This window comes from Nannobrachium achirus (assembly GCF_963921795.1).
Source record: "Nannobrachium achirus genome assembly, chromosome: 8".
NCBI lineage: Eukaryota > Metazoa > Chordata > Actinopteri > Myctophiformes > Myctophidae > Nannobrachium > Nannobrachium achirus.
This window is the reverse complement of record NC_137817.1, coordinates 16,954,430-16,968,099: the sequence shown is the minus strand read 5'-3', so window position 1 is coordinate 16,968,099 and position 13,670 is coordinate 16,954,430. Positions and strand designations below refer to the sequence as shown.

At 41.2% G+C, this 13,670-nt stretch overlaps 1 protein-coding gene across 1 annotated transcript in view; it reads left to right on the top strand.

Annotated features, from left to right (window-relative positions):
- Positions 1-352: 352 nt before the first annotated feature.
- Positions 353-13,670, top strand: part of LOC308289819 (beta-galactosidase-1-like protein 2) — a 37,833-nt gene continuing 24,515 nt past the window's right edge. The window contains exons 1-9 of the mRNA XM_080731585.1: positions 353-640; positions 5,063-5,251; positions 6,547-6,615; positions 7,220-7,315; positions 8,618-8,726; positions 9,585-9,677; positions 10,172-10,253; positions 12,631-12,695; positions 13,507-13,591. Of these exons, the coding sequence (XP_080587711.1) occupies positions 552-640; positions 5,063-5,251; positions 6,547-6,615; positions 7,220-7,315; positions 8,618-8,726; positions 9,585-9,677; positions 10,172-10,253; positions 12,631-12,695; positions 13,507-13,591 (877 nt within the window). The 5' untranslated portion in view covers positions 353-551. The remainder of the gene's footprint in view (positions 641-5,062; positions 5,252-6,546; positions 6,616-7,219; positions 7,316-8,617; positions 8,727-9,584; positions 9,678-10,171; positions 10,254-12,630; positions 12,696-13,506; positions 13,592-13,670) is intronic.

Below are 13,670 nucleotides of genomic sequence, written 5' to 3'. Positions count from 1 at the left end.
CATTTGAAAATATATGCCAGGGACCCCTATAAGAGAAGATGTTTACGTCTAGCAGTGATTCTCAACCATTTTCAAGGACCCCCAGTTTGACATGCATTAGGCTACAGACCCCCATTTGATGGCATGGTCTCTGGGACCCCCATTTATATTGTAAAATCAACACAGAGCTCATCATTTAGCTGGGGACCCTGGAGGACCCCGAGGGTCAACACAGGGGTCAACCAATGTCTTAACCAGTGGTGTCATCAGCCTGGAGTCAATTGCCATTTGTTGCCACCTGTTGGATATCGTTATAATTACACTCTTCAGCTAGCACACACTCACTCTGTGCTTCGGTCTTGTTTCACTAAAGTATTCATTTGACATTTAGACCGATTTAGTCATTTATGTGGTCAGCCTGACGACTCGGACTAATGAATAATAATAAGAATAACTTTAAATATCTTTAGAATATTAACATTATTTTAGTAAACTGTTAATGCTGCTGTTGCTGCATAGCTGCTGCTGCTGCTGTCACAAATCACAATAACTTCAACTCAAGAAGCTCATCGATGGTCGTTCGCTTGTCTCTAAAGCAAAGATATGCGGCTGCCATACTATGTCTTACCATTGCTGGGATGATCGTGTATCAATTGAAAAGGTAAGACAAACTCTTACAGCAGGTTAAACTTAACTTGGGGAAAGTTGCTACTTGCTACTGACAGTGACAGTCTGACAGATGCAAACAACGCGTGTAAAGCCCAGTCACTTGGCTATGGCTTACAGACATGCCTCAAAAGTTGTGAGAAATGACACATGTTGACCAGCAAAGCCCGTACTTCTCCGAACACATACACAAATGCAAAATACAAGGTGCTTGCCCGCTTGCCCCAAATGTTAACTAGCGCAGCGCAGTCTTTGTGCAATGTATTATTCCATATTTTTCAATAGATATGTGTTTTTATCCCGTCTATGGCCAACACGCCGTTCACCCCCTCATTTACTTCCCGTTTACACTGAGTGTAATTACGGCTTTCACCGCACGCGCCCCTTTACTGCCGCCCATTGAGGAATACAGGGAACTTTCTGACAGAATCCGACACAGACGGGATTAAAACACATATCTATTGAAAAATATAGACTAATACATTGCACAAAGACTGCGCTGCGCTAGTTAACATTTGGGGCAACCGATTAAGCACCTTTATGTGTTTTGTACATTTAGGACGTAGAAGTACGGGCTTTACTGGTGAAAGTCCAGGGCAAATGGAGTGTGGTCGCTAAGACTATCGTAGACGTAGAAGATACGAAAGAGTCAGAAAATGAAGCTACAGTAGTCTTGATCTGGCTAGCTTGCTTGACCCCTTGGCTTTGACATGGACATTGGACACGAAGAGATACGTACACGTGTCATGTAACATATAAGAGTGTTTGTACTCAGAACGTTGTTATATTAATTCTATTATTTTAATATATATAGCCCTACTTTATTTGGTATTCAATCATATCAAAGAGTGTTGACTGTGTTCAGCTCTGTCAACAAAAATATTGGAAGCAGCAGTTTAGCATCCCAAATCATCACCTGTTGAAATTTCACATTGGACTTCAAGCAACTCTGACTTCAGAATAAGGTTGACAATTGTTTTGAGTTGTTGATTTTCATAATTTCATGAGATGTGTAGGCCTATGCCATAAAGGTTTTGAATATTTCACTGCATGATAGATAGATTTCTTTATTTCTGTGTCATGCACCAAAAGGTGCCCAGCCAGGTCAGGGGTCATCATCGCCATGCTGGCTTGTGTTGGACATTTTTTGTCAAAATATTTTTTTTGCCACGGACATACAAAATGAGTAGACAAACACATAAAGAACTAACCTTAAATGACCATTACAGGTCTGTAGAGAGAGTGTACAAATGGAAACAAATGGACCCTATTTGGTTCCATTTGTAACACATTCAGGGCCCTATTATGATCCAGGTCTTATGCCTTATGCCTTAACTTCTTTACCTTTTTTTTTTCACTATTTTGAAAAACCTTTTAAATGCTGATCTACATCTGCACGTTGTGAACTTGCAGATCAGCTATTTGAAATATTTAAAAAACAAAATAGTAAAAAAAGGCAAAGAAGTTAAGGCATAAGGCATAACACCTGGATCATAATATGGCCCTCAGAGTTATGGGAGTCCTTGAAAATAAAACTTGAAAGAACCGCTGTCCTAGGCTAGTGGACTCCTAATGTGCCATACATCATAGTGTCATATAGTAAATCAGTGTCATACATTCTAGAGAAAACCTGGAGACTTGACGTTCAATAAGTTGGTATTATGACCTCCAAGCTCACAACGCGTTGTGACGTGGTGCGACGCGTTGTGAGCTTGGAGGTTGGCTATTTCCGGTGCTTGATACGCACTGAACTAAACATAATCAAGTCAATACTGGAGATATGGCATACGGCATGGATTTCTACACAGAGAGGCCATTCTTTCAACATAAGATGCTGCATTCAAGTTCAGGAAGTTGGACAAGGCAATTCTCTTGAGTGCTGTCTTCAGTTATGGCATGTAAAAGAGGGCATTTGCATTTCTTTCACCATTGTGAAAACTGCATTCGTGGTCTGAAGAGGGCACTTTTTTACAGACGGATAAAAGGGCAGGGACTCAAGCCCCCTTTGATGTCTGTGTGCACGTGCCTGAAAATAAGAACATTACAATGGTGAAAATCTTGCCACGGACATGGCCAAGTCTTGCCACGAACACATTTGTCCGTGCACAGACATATTGATGACCCATGGGTCCAGACCGGAACCCTCAGGAGTCCTTGAAGGGGTTTCAGTGGGCCCAGCAAAATGAGTTAACACCTTCCAACCCCCTGAAGAGATTAGAGTTTAGAGATTAGAGTTTATTTGTCATTGTAACAATACAGTACAGGTACACAGGCACAGTTTCATTTGTCAACGATCAACTCATTTCCAAAGAACAGTACACATACAAGTACATTCACAGTACAACGAAATGTATTTGTGCATTTAAGGGAGCACGCTGCTGCCATACAGTACATACAGTACCACGGCGCTGCTATAGCCCTTTCTTGCTGAAAAAGAAAAAGATAAAGATTTGGGAGGTGCAAGCTTTGCATTGGATGGTGTTGGGTTGCTTGGGCCGTTAAAAAAAAAACATTGCTTCCGGGCAGTTCCTCCTGGAACTGCCCGGGAGAAAGAAAAAATAAGCCCTTACGAACATTTGGAAGGGGGGGGGGGTGGGGGGGGGTGAAGGCAGGTGAATGGATGTGTGTGTGCGTGTAAGTCTGCGATTGTGTTCGTGTGTGCGTTAGACCGGTTGTAAGCTTCCAGATAGTAGCTAGGTCAGAATGTCCTTTTCGCTGGTGACAATGCGATACTATGTAGACGTCCTTGGCCCAGCACCAGCTCGAAAGTCAAAACACCAGATGTTCGTGTGGGAGCAGACATGAATTGGGTGAGGGTGGGAAAGGCTTCCCTTCACATTGACTTCCTTTAGGGGGGGGGTTGGGGGGCGAGCGCACACAACACAGTTCCCATCTCACAGGAGGAGTGCGGTATTCCAAGGTCGTGCCAGTCCGGTCGTAATAATTCGGGCGAGGGATACAGAGAGTTAGAGTATACTCCTCTATTGTCCATATTTTGGCCCTCTTTGCATAGCGTTGTTTTGCTCCAGCAAGATGTTGACATTGCGTTTGAGTTCGTTAAACGCAACAGTCTGGGCACAAGCAACTTTGTGCAGTTCCAATATCATGACGGGCAGTTTTGGGGCTCCTGGGGGTCCACCCATCTTGCAGATTTTTCGATAAACCAAGGCAAAGCCCATGCCAATCAGCAGAAACCCTGTTATCACAAGAGTAAAAAGATAAAGATCTTCCACATCCTCAACGGAAAGAACCGTAAGGCACATCATATTCCACCGTTGCCGGTAGTCCATCACGTATCCAGCTGGGTAGGTTCCGTCGGGACAACTGGATTCCTCCGAACCAGATTTTCGTGTTGAAAAGATAGTATCCATGGCATTCAGTGCATAGCTCACCAGATCCATGTTTGCTTCCAAATAGGTCCAAATAGCTACGAGAGTAGAGACAGTGTTCAGATACGCTCCGTTTCGAAGACAATGAGAAGGGGAAACTCTCCGTAAGCAGCGGGTAGACACACGAGGGAGGGAGAGATAAGAGAGCTAGAGAGAGTGCGACCGCCTTCAGTGAGAGCTGAGCAAGAAAAACCCCGGTACTGCCGTGCAATCAGCGTTTTATTTACAAACATGTTTTAAAAAACAAACACACCAAATGATAAACAACGCGCGCGGGTCGTTCAGTGCAAGCCAGCAGGACGTGCACACACTACGTGTTTGGGCGGCCACTTACTTAGAAGCTGCTGCTGGCTGTATTTCTGCCGTTCATTTGCATGGAGCGAGATGGGGTAATCCGCGAGAAAAAACAGCGTTCGAAAGTACATTACGTCCTCGTCGCACGCACATCGATCTAATTCCATGTATTCCACTCATTCCGAAGCCTTGATTTCGCCTGTCGTCTGGTCGAAAAAGACGAGGGGATGGGCTAAGCCAGGCTGCCGCACACACAGTGCAAAGGAACGTAATGGCCGCTCGTGGAGCCAGTGGCAGAGCCAGCCGATGACGTCATCACGTTTCTGACGTGATCCTATTGCACAACGTCTCTTAAAGAGACAGAGCACGACCTGCGACTGTATTTTTCAAAAAAATATGATTAATTTCATAAATTACGGGAAAGTACGGGAAAGTGCGGACGGCTAATTGGAGGTCGAGGCAAGTACGGGCAAGTGCGGACGGCTTTGAAGGTGTTAATAAAGCATCAAAATCAGATTAACCACCATTCACTAATACATCTATTTGTTGAAAATAGCCTGATAGATCAGAAATTATGATAACACAAAAGGACAGAGAAATGTGGACAGAATGAAAAGCACTGAAATGTATAATGTTTTTTTTTTCTCTGCAATGACAATCTCCAACTAAAAATGTGAATTACAAAAATTATATATATTATATTCATTATTAATAGATGTCCACCCCCCCTCCAGACATCCTCCTCCTGAAGTGAAGAGAAGGAGCCACATGGAGGGTCTGAGGGCCAACTCCTCCCAGTTCACCCTGGAAGGCAAACCTTTCCGCATCCTGGGAGGCTCCATCCACTACTTCCGTGTCCCCAGAGCCTACTGGGAGGACCGGCTGTTGAAGATGAAGGCCTGTGGCCTAAATACCCTCACAACGTAGGTACCCATACTGAACCGTCCGTAAAGCTGCTGGTGACTGTAGCGTTTCCCATGTAATGAATTACACCTCATCCGCACTGCACGCGAGCGAGCTGGCGAGCGAGCGACGTCCCGCAAAATACTGTCTGCATATGGAGTGTCGGCCACTGCGTTGCGACGACTGCCCGAACCAATCAAATAAATAATTAATTAATAAAAGTGTTTGGGGGGGGCGGGACATTTACCTCTATGGACGTCGGCGTGAAACCACTCAAATAGAGGCTCTACGAGCGAAAACCGGAGGGGTGGACAACGTCGCGGCACGACGCGGCACGGCGCGTTGTCGCTCGCGGTAGGTCAGGACGTCCTCATTGAAACAAAGGTATTTTAATGAGATTTCATCGCTCGTGTCGCGTCGCATCACGGGCAGTGCGGATGAGCTGTTAGACTGGTCTGCCATAGTCTAATTTGTCCAGCCATAGTCTAATAATAAACCAACGTTTTTTTCCTCATAATTGTCATATCATTATCTACACATTAACATAGGATATGGATGCTCCCCCTCGCTCACCTTGCATGTACAGCCAAAGCCAGCCAATGACAAACATCCCTTAACGCTTCAAGAGTTTAATAGCTGTTTCAAATTCACCTCATTTAGCCCTTCTTTGCCTTGCTCATCACGGAGTAAAGGTTAGACTATTTAACTGAGACACGGCCGCAACAGTTTCACAGGATCAGTGCTCGCTCACCTTTCATTGAAAATGAATTACTAGATGACGTGTGGAAATGTTTTAATGGAGCAAGCAGCTTACAGTATATAGCCTTCTGTATGAAATGCTTTACAGTTTTTTGCCAGATTCAAAACAGCAGTGTTTCAGATGTTAAACAAAGTCCTGAGATTCCCCATGAAGTTACACAATACAGAACTAACTGTAGATCTTAATTTTGCTCTCTTATGCATTTAACTTTTAGCAACTGCTCCCCCCCCCCCCCCTTTTTTCTCTTTTTTTGTTTTTGATGTTATGCTTTTGAAACTGATATTATCCTAGATAAAGTACTATGTTCTATCCGTCTGTCTTTCAATGTTATATGAGATACTTAAAGTGTGGTTCCTGTGGAAATAAGCCTCGGCTTTCTAGGATCTCCTTTTAGTTGACCTTGTACCAGTGATTTGTACTGTCATGAAACTGTACTTTTTCTATTGCAAACTTCTAATACATTCTTCAATCAATCAATCAAAAACGTTTGACACAAGGTCTGTCCATTCAAGTTTGTCAGAAATATAGTCAACTTGTCACTTCTTGTCTTTTCAGATATGTGCCATGGAATCTACATGAGCCTGAGAGAGGGGTGTTTAACTTCCAGGGACAACTGGATTTAGAGTAAGAAATGTTGGCATGCTTGTACAGTAGATGACACCTTGTAGATAACTAGAGGACCATCTAGTTGTCTCGGCCATCACACCGAGTAGCCTAGAATATAGGATATACAGTATATACTATTATTCCTCAAAATACAAACCTCTCAAGTAGAGGGTGGCTTGCTCTGCTTGTGGGTTACGTTATAATAAGATGTTCATTTGAGTAAAATGAATGTAGATAAATAAATGGTATGCCAGGCTTGTTGTTCTTGCCATACAGCTGCAGGTTTTACATTTACAGTAGGTGTCACTGCTGTGTTTTCACATTGTTAAAGTGTTTTCGTTTATGGATTTCTCTCACTCTACATTTTAGACTACCAGTGTAACTTTCAGTAAATCTATCTTATTGATTAAACAAAACAAACAGAACTGCTAGATATTAAACTATTGTGCCCTGTGTCTAATGAAGAAAGGATGTCAATTCACAGCCAGTGTATTGTAAATTTACCTCAGTACCTGAAAGAAAAAAAGAAAGACATGACATTATTCTTTTTTCATATAATTATCAATAGACATTTTAAACAGATTGTGCTGAGTGACTTGACTGCAACATGTCCATCTCTTAGAGCCTACCTCAGCTTAGCAGCAAAGCTGGGTCTTTGGGTTCTTCTGCGTCCAGGACCCTACATCTGCGCTGAATGGGATTTGGGGGGACTGCCAAGGTAAACCTTGATTGGAGCCTCTATAGGTCGATCCATTAAGGGAATGAACTGTGGCTGCTGATAGCACCATGAATTGTGATTCACTTACACTTCAGACCTTAAGAGTATATAAAGTATAGCCTACAGTATACTACTTTCTGGTGAATCTCGGTACGCAATCTACTTCTGTTGGGAAAGCCATGTGTAATTGTGCATGTCACCAGTACTAAGTAGCCTGGGAAACCATCCCTATCATGTGTCTTCTGGACGATTTTCAGAACCCCAAAATTGGAAGGGCCACTCGGTGTTTGTCAGTCACAGGGCTCTGAGCACAGATTTGCTCTTCCACTTTTTGATTTCTGCAAAACGCCCATCTAGCGCTTGGGGCCAGACGGTCTGCAGAAGACACATGATAATGTGAATTGGGACGACTGGGATGGTTTACCTGGTTTACCAGGCTAACTTTCAAGGATATTACCCACCTTGACTAAGGAAATCCTGCAAAATTGTGGATTCAATTTGGCCTAAACGGTCACCTGTGTTAACTACAAATAAACCAAAACAAACTTTCAGTATATTTATAGACCATCAGTCTTATTTTATAACCATATTAACGGCACCAAGTGAGAACATGCTCCGCCATAGAATGCATGGTGCGCAGGGGGGGCTGACATGACATTGCCTTTGAATCGGTGCAATCACTGCTGCCATGATCACTGGAAAGTCTGAGTACCCCTTTATAAATGGCCTTTTTCTTCAATCAGAATCCGTAGAAAGATGACAAATGTATGCATAATTAGTTGAACTATTACTACATAAATGAGGTATTTTCTTTTCTTTTTTCTTTCTTCATTTGCACAGGTTTTGGGGCTGCAAAAACTGCTCAATCCTTTTGTGAATTTGCCCATCAGAGTTAACCACTTAAACCATGTATTATACTTCATTAACTGGGGTCCCAAAGGGCTCTTTACTTACCCCTCCTTTTTCCCCTCTACAGCAAATTGAATAGAATCAGATTGGTAAAGGAATAGACAGAAGGTAGAGACAGATATTCTCGAATGCTGATATTTCTGGAGCAGGTGTTCCTTGAGGGAAAGTGCGGTTAACATTGATCATGTCTGATAATGATCAAAAAGTTGTATTTCTGTGCAGACAGAGTGACTGGAGGGCCTCATATCTTGTGATGATCGTTATGCTTTATCAATGTGATGATCGCTGATAGCAACCAAGCTAATGAGCTTACGGTTCGCTGTGCAGCACATTGAAGAGCTCCATGTTCGTCAACAGTGTTCATTTGAACATGTGTCTGTGATGTCTTCTCAGCTGGCTGCTGCGTGACAAGAACATGCGTTTGAGAACAACATACCCTGGTTTTACGGAGGCAGTCAACTCCTTCTTTGATCAGCTCATTACTAGAGTTGTTCCATATCAGGTAAGTTCTATCCTCTGTGGTCTAAAACAGAAATATAACTGGTCCAAAGAAGGATGTTCTTTCATTTACTGTTGTTGATTGAATGGTACTACTGAACGGGTTCGATTCAATTTATTTACAAGACATTATCATATTGAATACTTACATTACATTGGATACTTAACCTTTCATTTGTATCGTGATGACTGTACAGGTCAAATAATTTGCAAAGTAACCATCCCTTGTTAGGGTGAGAGTGTACACAGAATTCTGCCTACAGTATGATAGTTCAGGAATGGCAGAGGTTGAGAGCAGTTGTGGTTATAGAGTTGGCATTTCCCCTCACACAGTTCAAAACCAAGGTCACTTTAAATTTTCACTGCTATTTGGTAAATGTGAGGTGTCTGTTAGCCTGCAATTGGAGGTGTAATATTTGATCGCCATCTTTGCAAAGTGGATTATTTATTGGGTTAGATGCAGATTGTGCTAATACATTGTTATACTGTCACTATCATGGCAGGCATAGTGAAACCAGTAAAGAACAGGTAGTACGATGACTATTTCATTGTAATCATATTTCATCTATGCATCTGTTTGAATCTTATTATGATCACCTCAAACACGCAATAAGGTCTAGAAGTGAACATTTGGTTTGCATTTTCACCCAAGGGATAATATACAGTGCAATACAGTACACTCACTATGCTGGTCATATAACCATTGCAGTATCTCCTTTTCTTCCCAGAGCCATGCCTTATTAAATGAGCTCTGATTTCCATTTCATGAGGTCTTTAATGTTAGATTGCAGTATTGTCAAAAGTACTGAAGTCAAGCCCTAAGACATGTTCTCTATTCATTTTTTGGCTAATTGAAATGCAGTACTCCAAGGGTGGCCCAATAATAGGCATTCAAGTGGAGAATGAATATGGCTCTTATGCCAAAGATACAGAATATATGCCTTTCATCAAGGAGGTAAGCATAATTTTTACATAATTTTAACTGTAATTGTGACATTCCAAACACACATAAAGCTAGCTCTTTGCATTGCTATCTTATTTTTCTGTGTTTGGCTCTAAATGTATCTATACTGTATGTATCATAATAATGATGTACTATTATTATGTTGTATGCTTCTCAGTAAGACAAAGCATACAAGGTTTTATTTTCCCAGTAGGGAAAATAAAAGCCTTGGCCTTCAGTGTCAGCTTAAACACAAACACGCACACACACACACACACACACACACACACACACACACACACACACACACACACACACACACACACACACACACACACACACACACACAGACACTCGTGCATGCATGTCTAAGTAATTGGACTGTGTTGCTTGCTTCTGCCCACTGTCTGTCCTTCCTGAATTTCTCTCTCGCCAGTCAAAACAGCAATTGCGTTTGCAAAATGAAAATGCAGTATTTTGTTTTATAATGTATATATTCTCTTCAGGCCTTGTTGTGGAGAGGCATCACAGAACTGCTGCTGACCTCAGACAACCAGGAAGGACTAAAACTCGGTGGAATCAAAGACGGTATTGTGTCAGACAGACAGACACACACACACGCGCACACACACACACACACACACACACACACACACACACACACACACACACACACACACACGCCTAACAAAAAGGGTTCTTTATAGAAAGAGGTCGGTTTGGCTTTCACAATGGCGTAATGCCGTAGCTGTTTCGATGCTACAGTATCGATTCATTGACTGAATACTTTGTCGAAAATGAATTCACAAGGATAAAAGCACACAAAAGACAGAAGACTTGTTTCCATGGTTGTTTCCATCCCTTCTCTTCGAGGGCAAAGATAAAGGATACAATCAAGTGTTTTCTTTATAGGATACAGCAATTGTTCTTTTCCACATTTGGTTCCATGTAAAGCCAATCAATGATTCACAATGCAACTAGCTGCAATTTGCAACCTCTTGCAAAAGAATCGTAAAACTGGGGTTTGCAATGACACAAACCTGGACTGTCCACACTCAGGTGCAGAGCCGCAAACAACAGTATTGTCACAGTCCCTCCGGAATGTGGGCTATAAACCACAGCGCAGACAGGGCCATCCCTATACTGGACAATGACAGACGGTGACAGACACCGAGATAGTTTACCATCATTTCCACAGCATGTCAACCTTTATATTGTACAGTACAGTATTGTATACTCTTGTAAAAAAAGAAAATGATTAAATAGCTATATGCTCTCCTTTCCTCATTCGCTCGCTGCTATTTGTCACTCCCTAGTCAGGTGTGTGCGGCATGTCTGGCAAGAACTTCAGGGTACTCAGATTATGTACGGCATAACAAAGAGACAGACTTGTGTGTGTGTGCGTGTGCATGTGCGCGTGTGCATGTGCATGCAGCACGTGTGAGAGACTGTCAGACAGACAGACAGACAGACAGACAGACAGACAGACAGACAGACAGAGAGGAGGACAGGGGGACAACATGTCCAATAGTGTGGGCATTGTGTTTGTAATCAGACATGTGTTGTAACTTATTGCTTGTGATTGGACAAGTTGAATCACTTGAGACTCAATGGCTATGGTTACATGTAGAGATGTGACCGAATATTCGGCACCGAATATTTTCGGCCGAATAGTGAGAAAAAACGCATATTCGGTTTCGGTTCGGTTTGATTTTACAGCCGAATAATTATTACCGAATAGTACCGAATACCAAATACAGAATATTACTGAATACTGAATACCGAATACTACCGAATACTACCGAATAATGTATAGGATATAAAAAAAATATATATATATATATATATATATATATATATATATATATATATATATATATATTTTTTTTTTTTTTTTTTTTTTTAAATAACAATAATTACATTGATATTTCTTTATGATGCAATAATTCAACTATATGGAATGTTAATATTTTGAGACATAATTTATCTTTTATTACAAATTTACTACACAATAGTAAATAAATAATTCTACACAAAAATAAATATGTTATGTGTGCATTCAAATAAATGTTTTATGGAACCATATGGTGATTATTATTTACGTTTTGCCATAATCATGTCTTTTGCCATAATCAGGTAGCTTTATAACAAAGGTACAGCAATGGTGCAAAAATTAGTAATACAAAATAAATTATATACATGTATTATTCGGCTATTCGGTATTCGGTTTTCGGCCAAATGATTCCAATATTCGGTATTCGGTTTCGGCCAAGAATTTTGCTTTCGGCACATCCCTAGTTACATGGACAATATTTATTCATTCAGAATGAACTCATTGGATTCATACCTAACTGTTTGCATGGAACCTGAATTAAAGTCTATTCTGATTCAAATGGTATATATACTGTACCACCCCTCCAAACCTGAATGAAAACCTATTCGGAATGACATGGAATCCATTTTGAGGTGTTTACATGAGCATTTTTATTCTGAATGAGCAGTCATTCTGAATGCAAGTGGAATATACCTGCCCATGTAAACGCAGCCAATGAGTCGGCATGAGCCGCCCCGACGGGGTAATTCAAACCTGTTCTGCAACGCGTCGCGTCGCAAATCATTGATGTGGACTGTCCTCAAGACACTTTGTTTGGACATTGGCCTGCAGTGGGGGACCAAAAACAAGACCCTTTGGGAAGATCAGTTTAACCACTTGGCCACCTAGGAAACTGTTTCAATGCCACATCTGAATATCATGTTTCTGTTTTGTTTTGTCAAATTCAAAACCACAGAAGAAGCTAGTGCAGCTCAGTACATTTCATGTGGAAACAGCAGTTGCTATAGATAACTACTTATTTAATTAAAAGAAAAGAACCATAATACATTCCTGTGGGTCTTCAGGTGATGCTTATATTAACATATTTGTGATATAATATTAACTGTATCATTGTTTGTGCTCTTTCTCAAGTGCTGGAAACCATCAACTTTCAAAAATTGAACCCAGAAGGCATCAAGTATCTGGATGCAATACAAGTGAGTGAATGTGCACTCCTTTTCCAGCCTGAGCTCTGGCATCTCATTTATTGACATCCATAACACTGTGCAACAGTTGAAGCTTATTGTTAACAAAATGCTTGTAGACAGCAAGATGACCTATCTATTTCTAGATCTATTGACCTACTCAAATTCAATTCAGATTAAAACAACTTTACTAATCTCACTAGGGGCACATAGTTCTGAGAAGCTTGTAACAGAGAAACTCCGATACACCAAACTATCGATACACCAAAGAGCTAGTGTGAAATAGGCCCCCAAGCTGTGGAATAAACTCCCTGTCGCACTTAGAACAACGGACTCACTTGCTAGCTTTCGCCGTGGACTGAAGACTCACCTTTTCAGACTCCACCAAAACCCTTAGCACTACTGGAAATCAATGTCCATACATGAAGCTAGTTAGCATTTGTTTTTTAGGTTTTTTAGAAACCTTTTTTATTAATTTATTTTTCTTTACAGATTATACTGTTTTTCTAGATAGATATTCATTTGCATTTGTTATATTGCTGTTGATGTACTGACATTTGTTTATTATTGTGATATTTGATCTGCTTATTGTAAATCGCTTTGGATTAAAAGCGTCTGCTAAATGCCTAAACTGTAAACTGTAAATATCTTAAACATTCTCAACAATCTACTGCATTTATCTATAGACATATCTGTGTAATCTGTTGATCTTGTTTACTTTTTGAAAGCAACTACCATGTCAGACATTTAAAGGCACCTGTCAGTGTCTAAATTGAAGTGATTGTTTACCACAGTAACAAATCAATACTTCCCCCTCCCCTAGCCAAAGAAGCCCAAGATGGTGATGGAGTACTGGTCTGGCTGGTTCGACCTCTGGGGGGACCTTCACCATGTTTTCAATGCTGAGGGTAAGATGCACCACCGGCACATTCTAAGAGATAAGACTTACTTGGAAAGCAAGGCATGATTTCTGGTTCAACCCGCTTG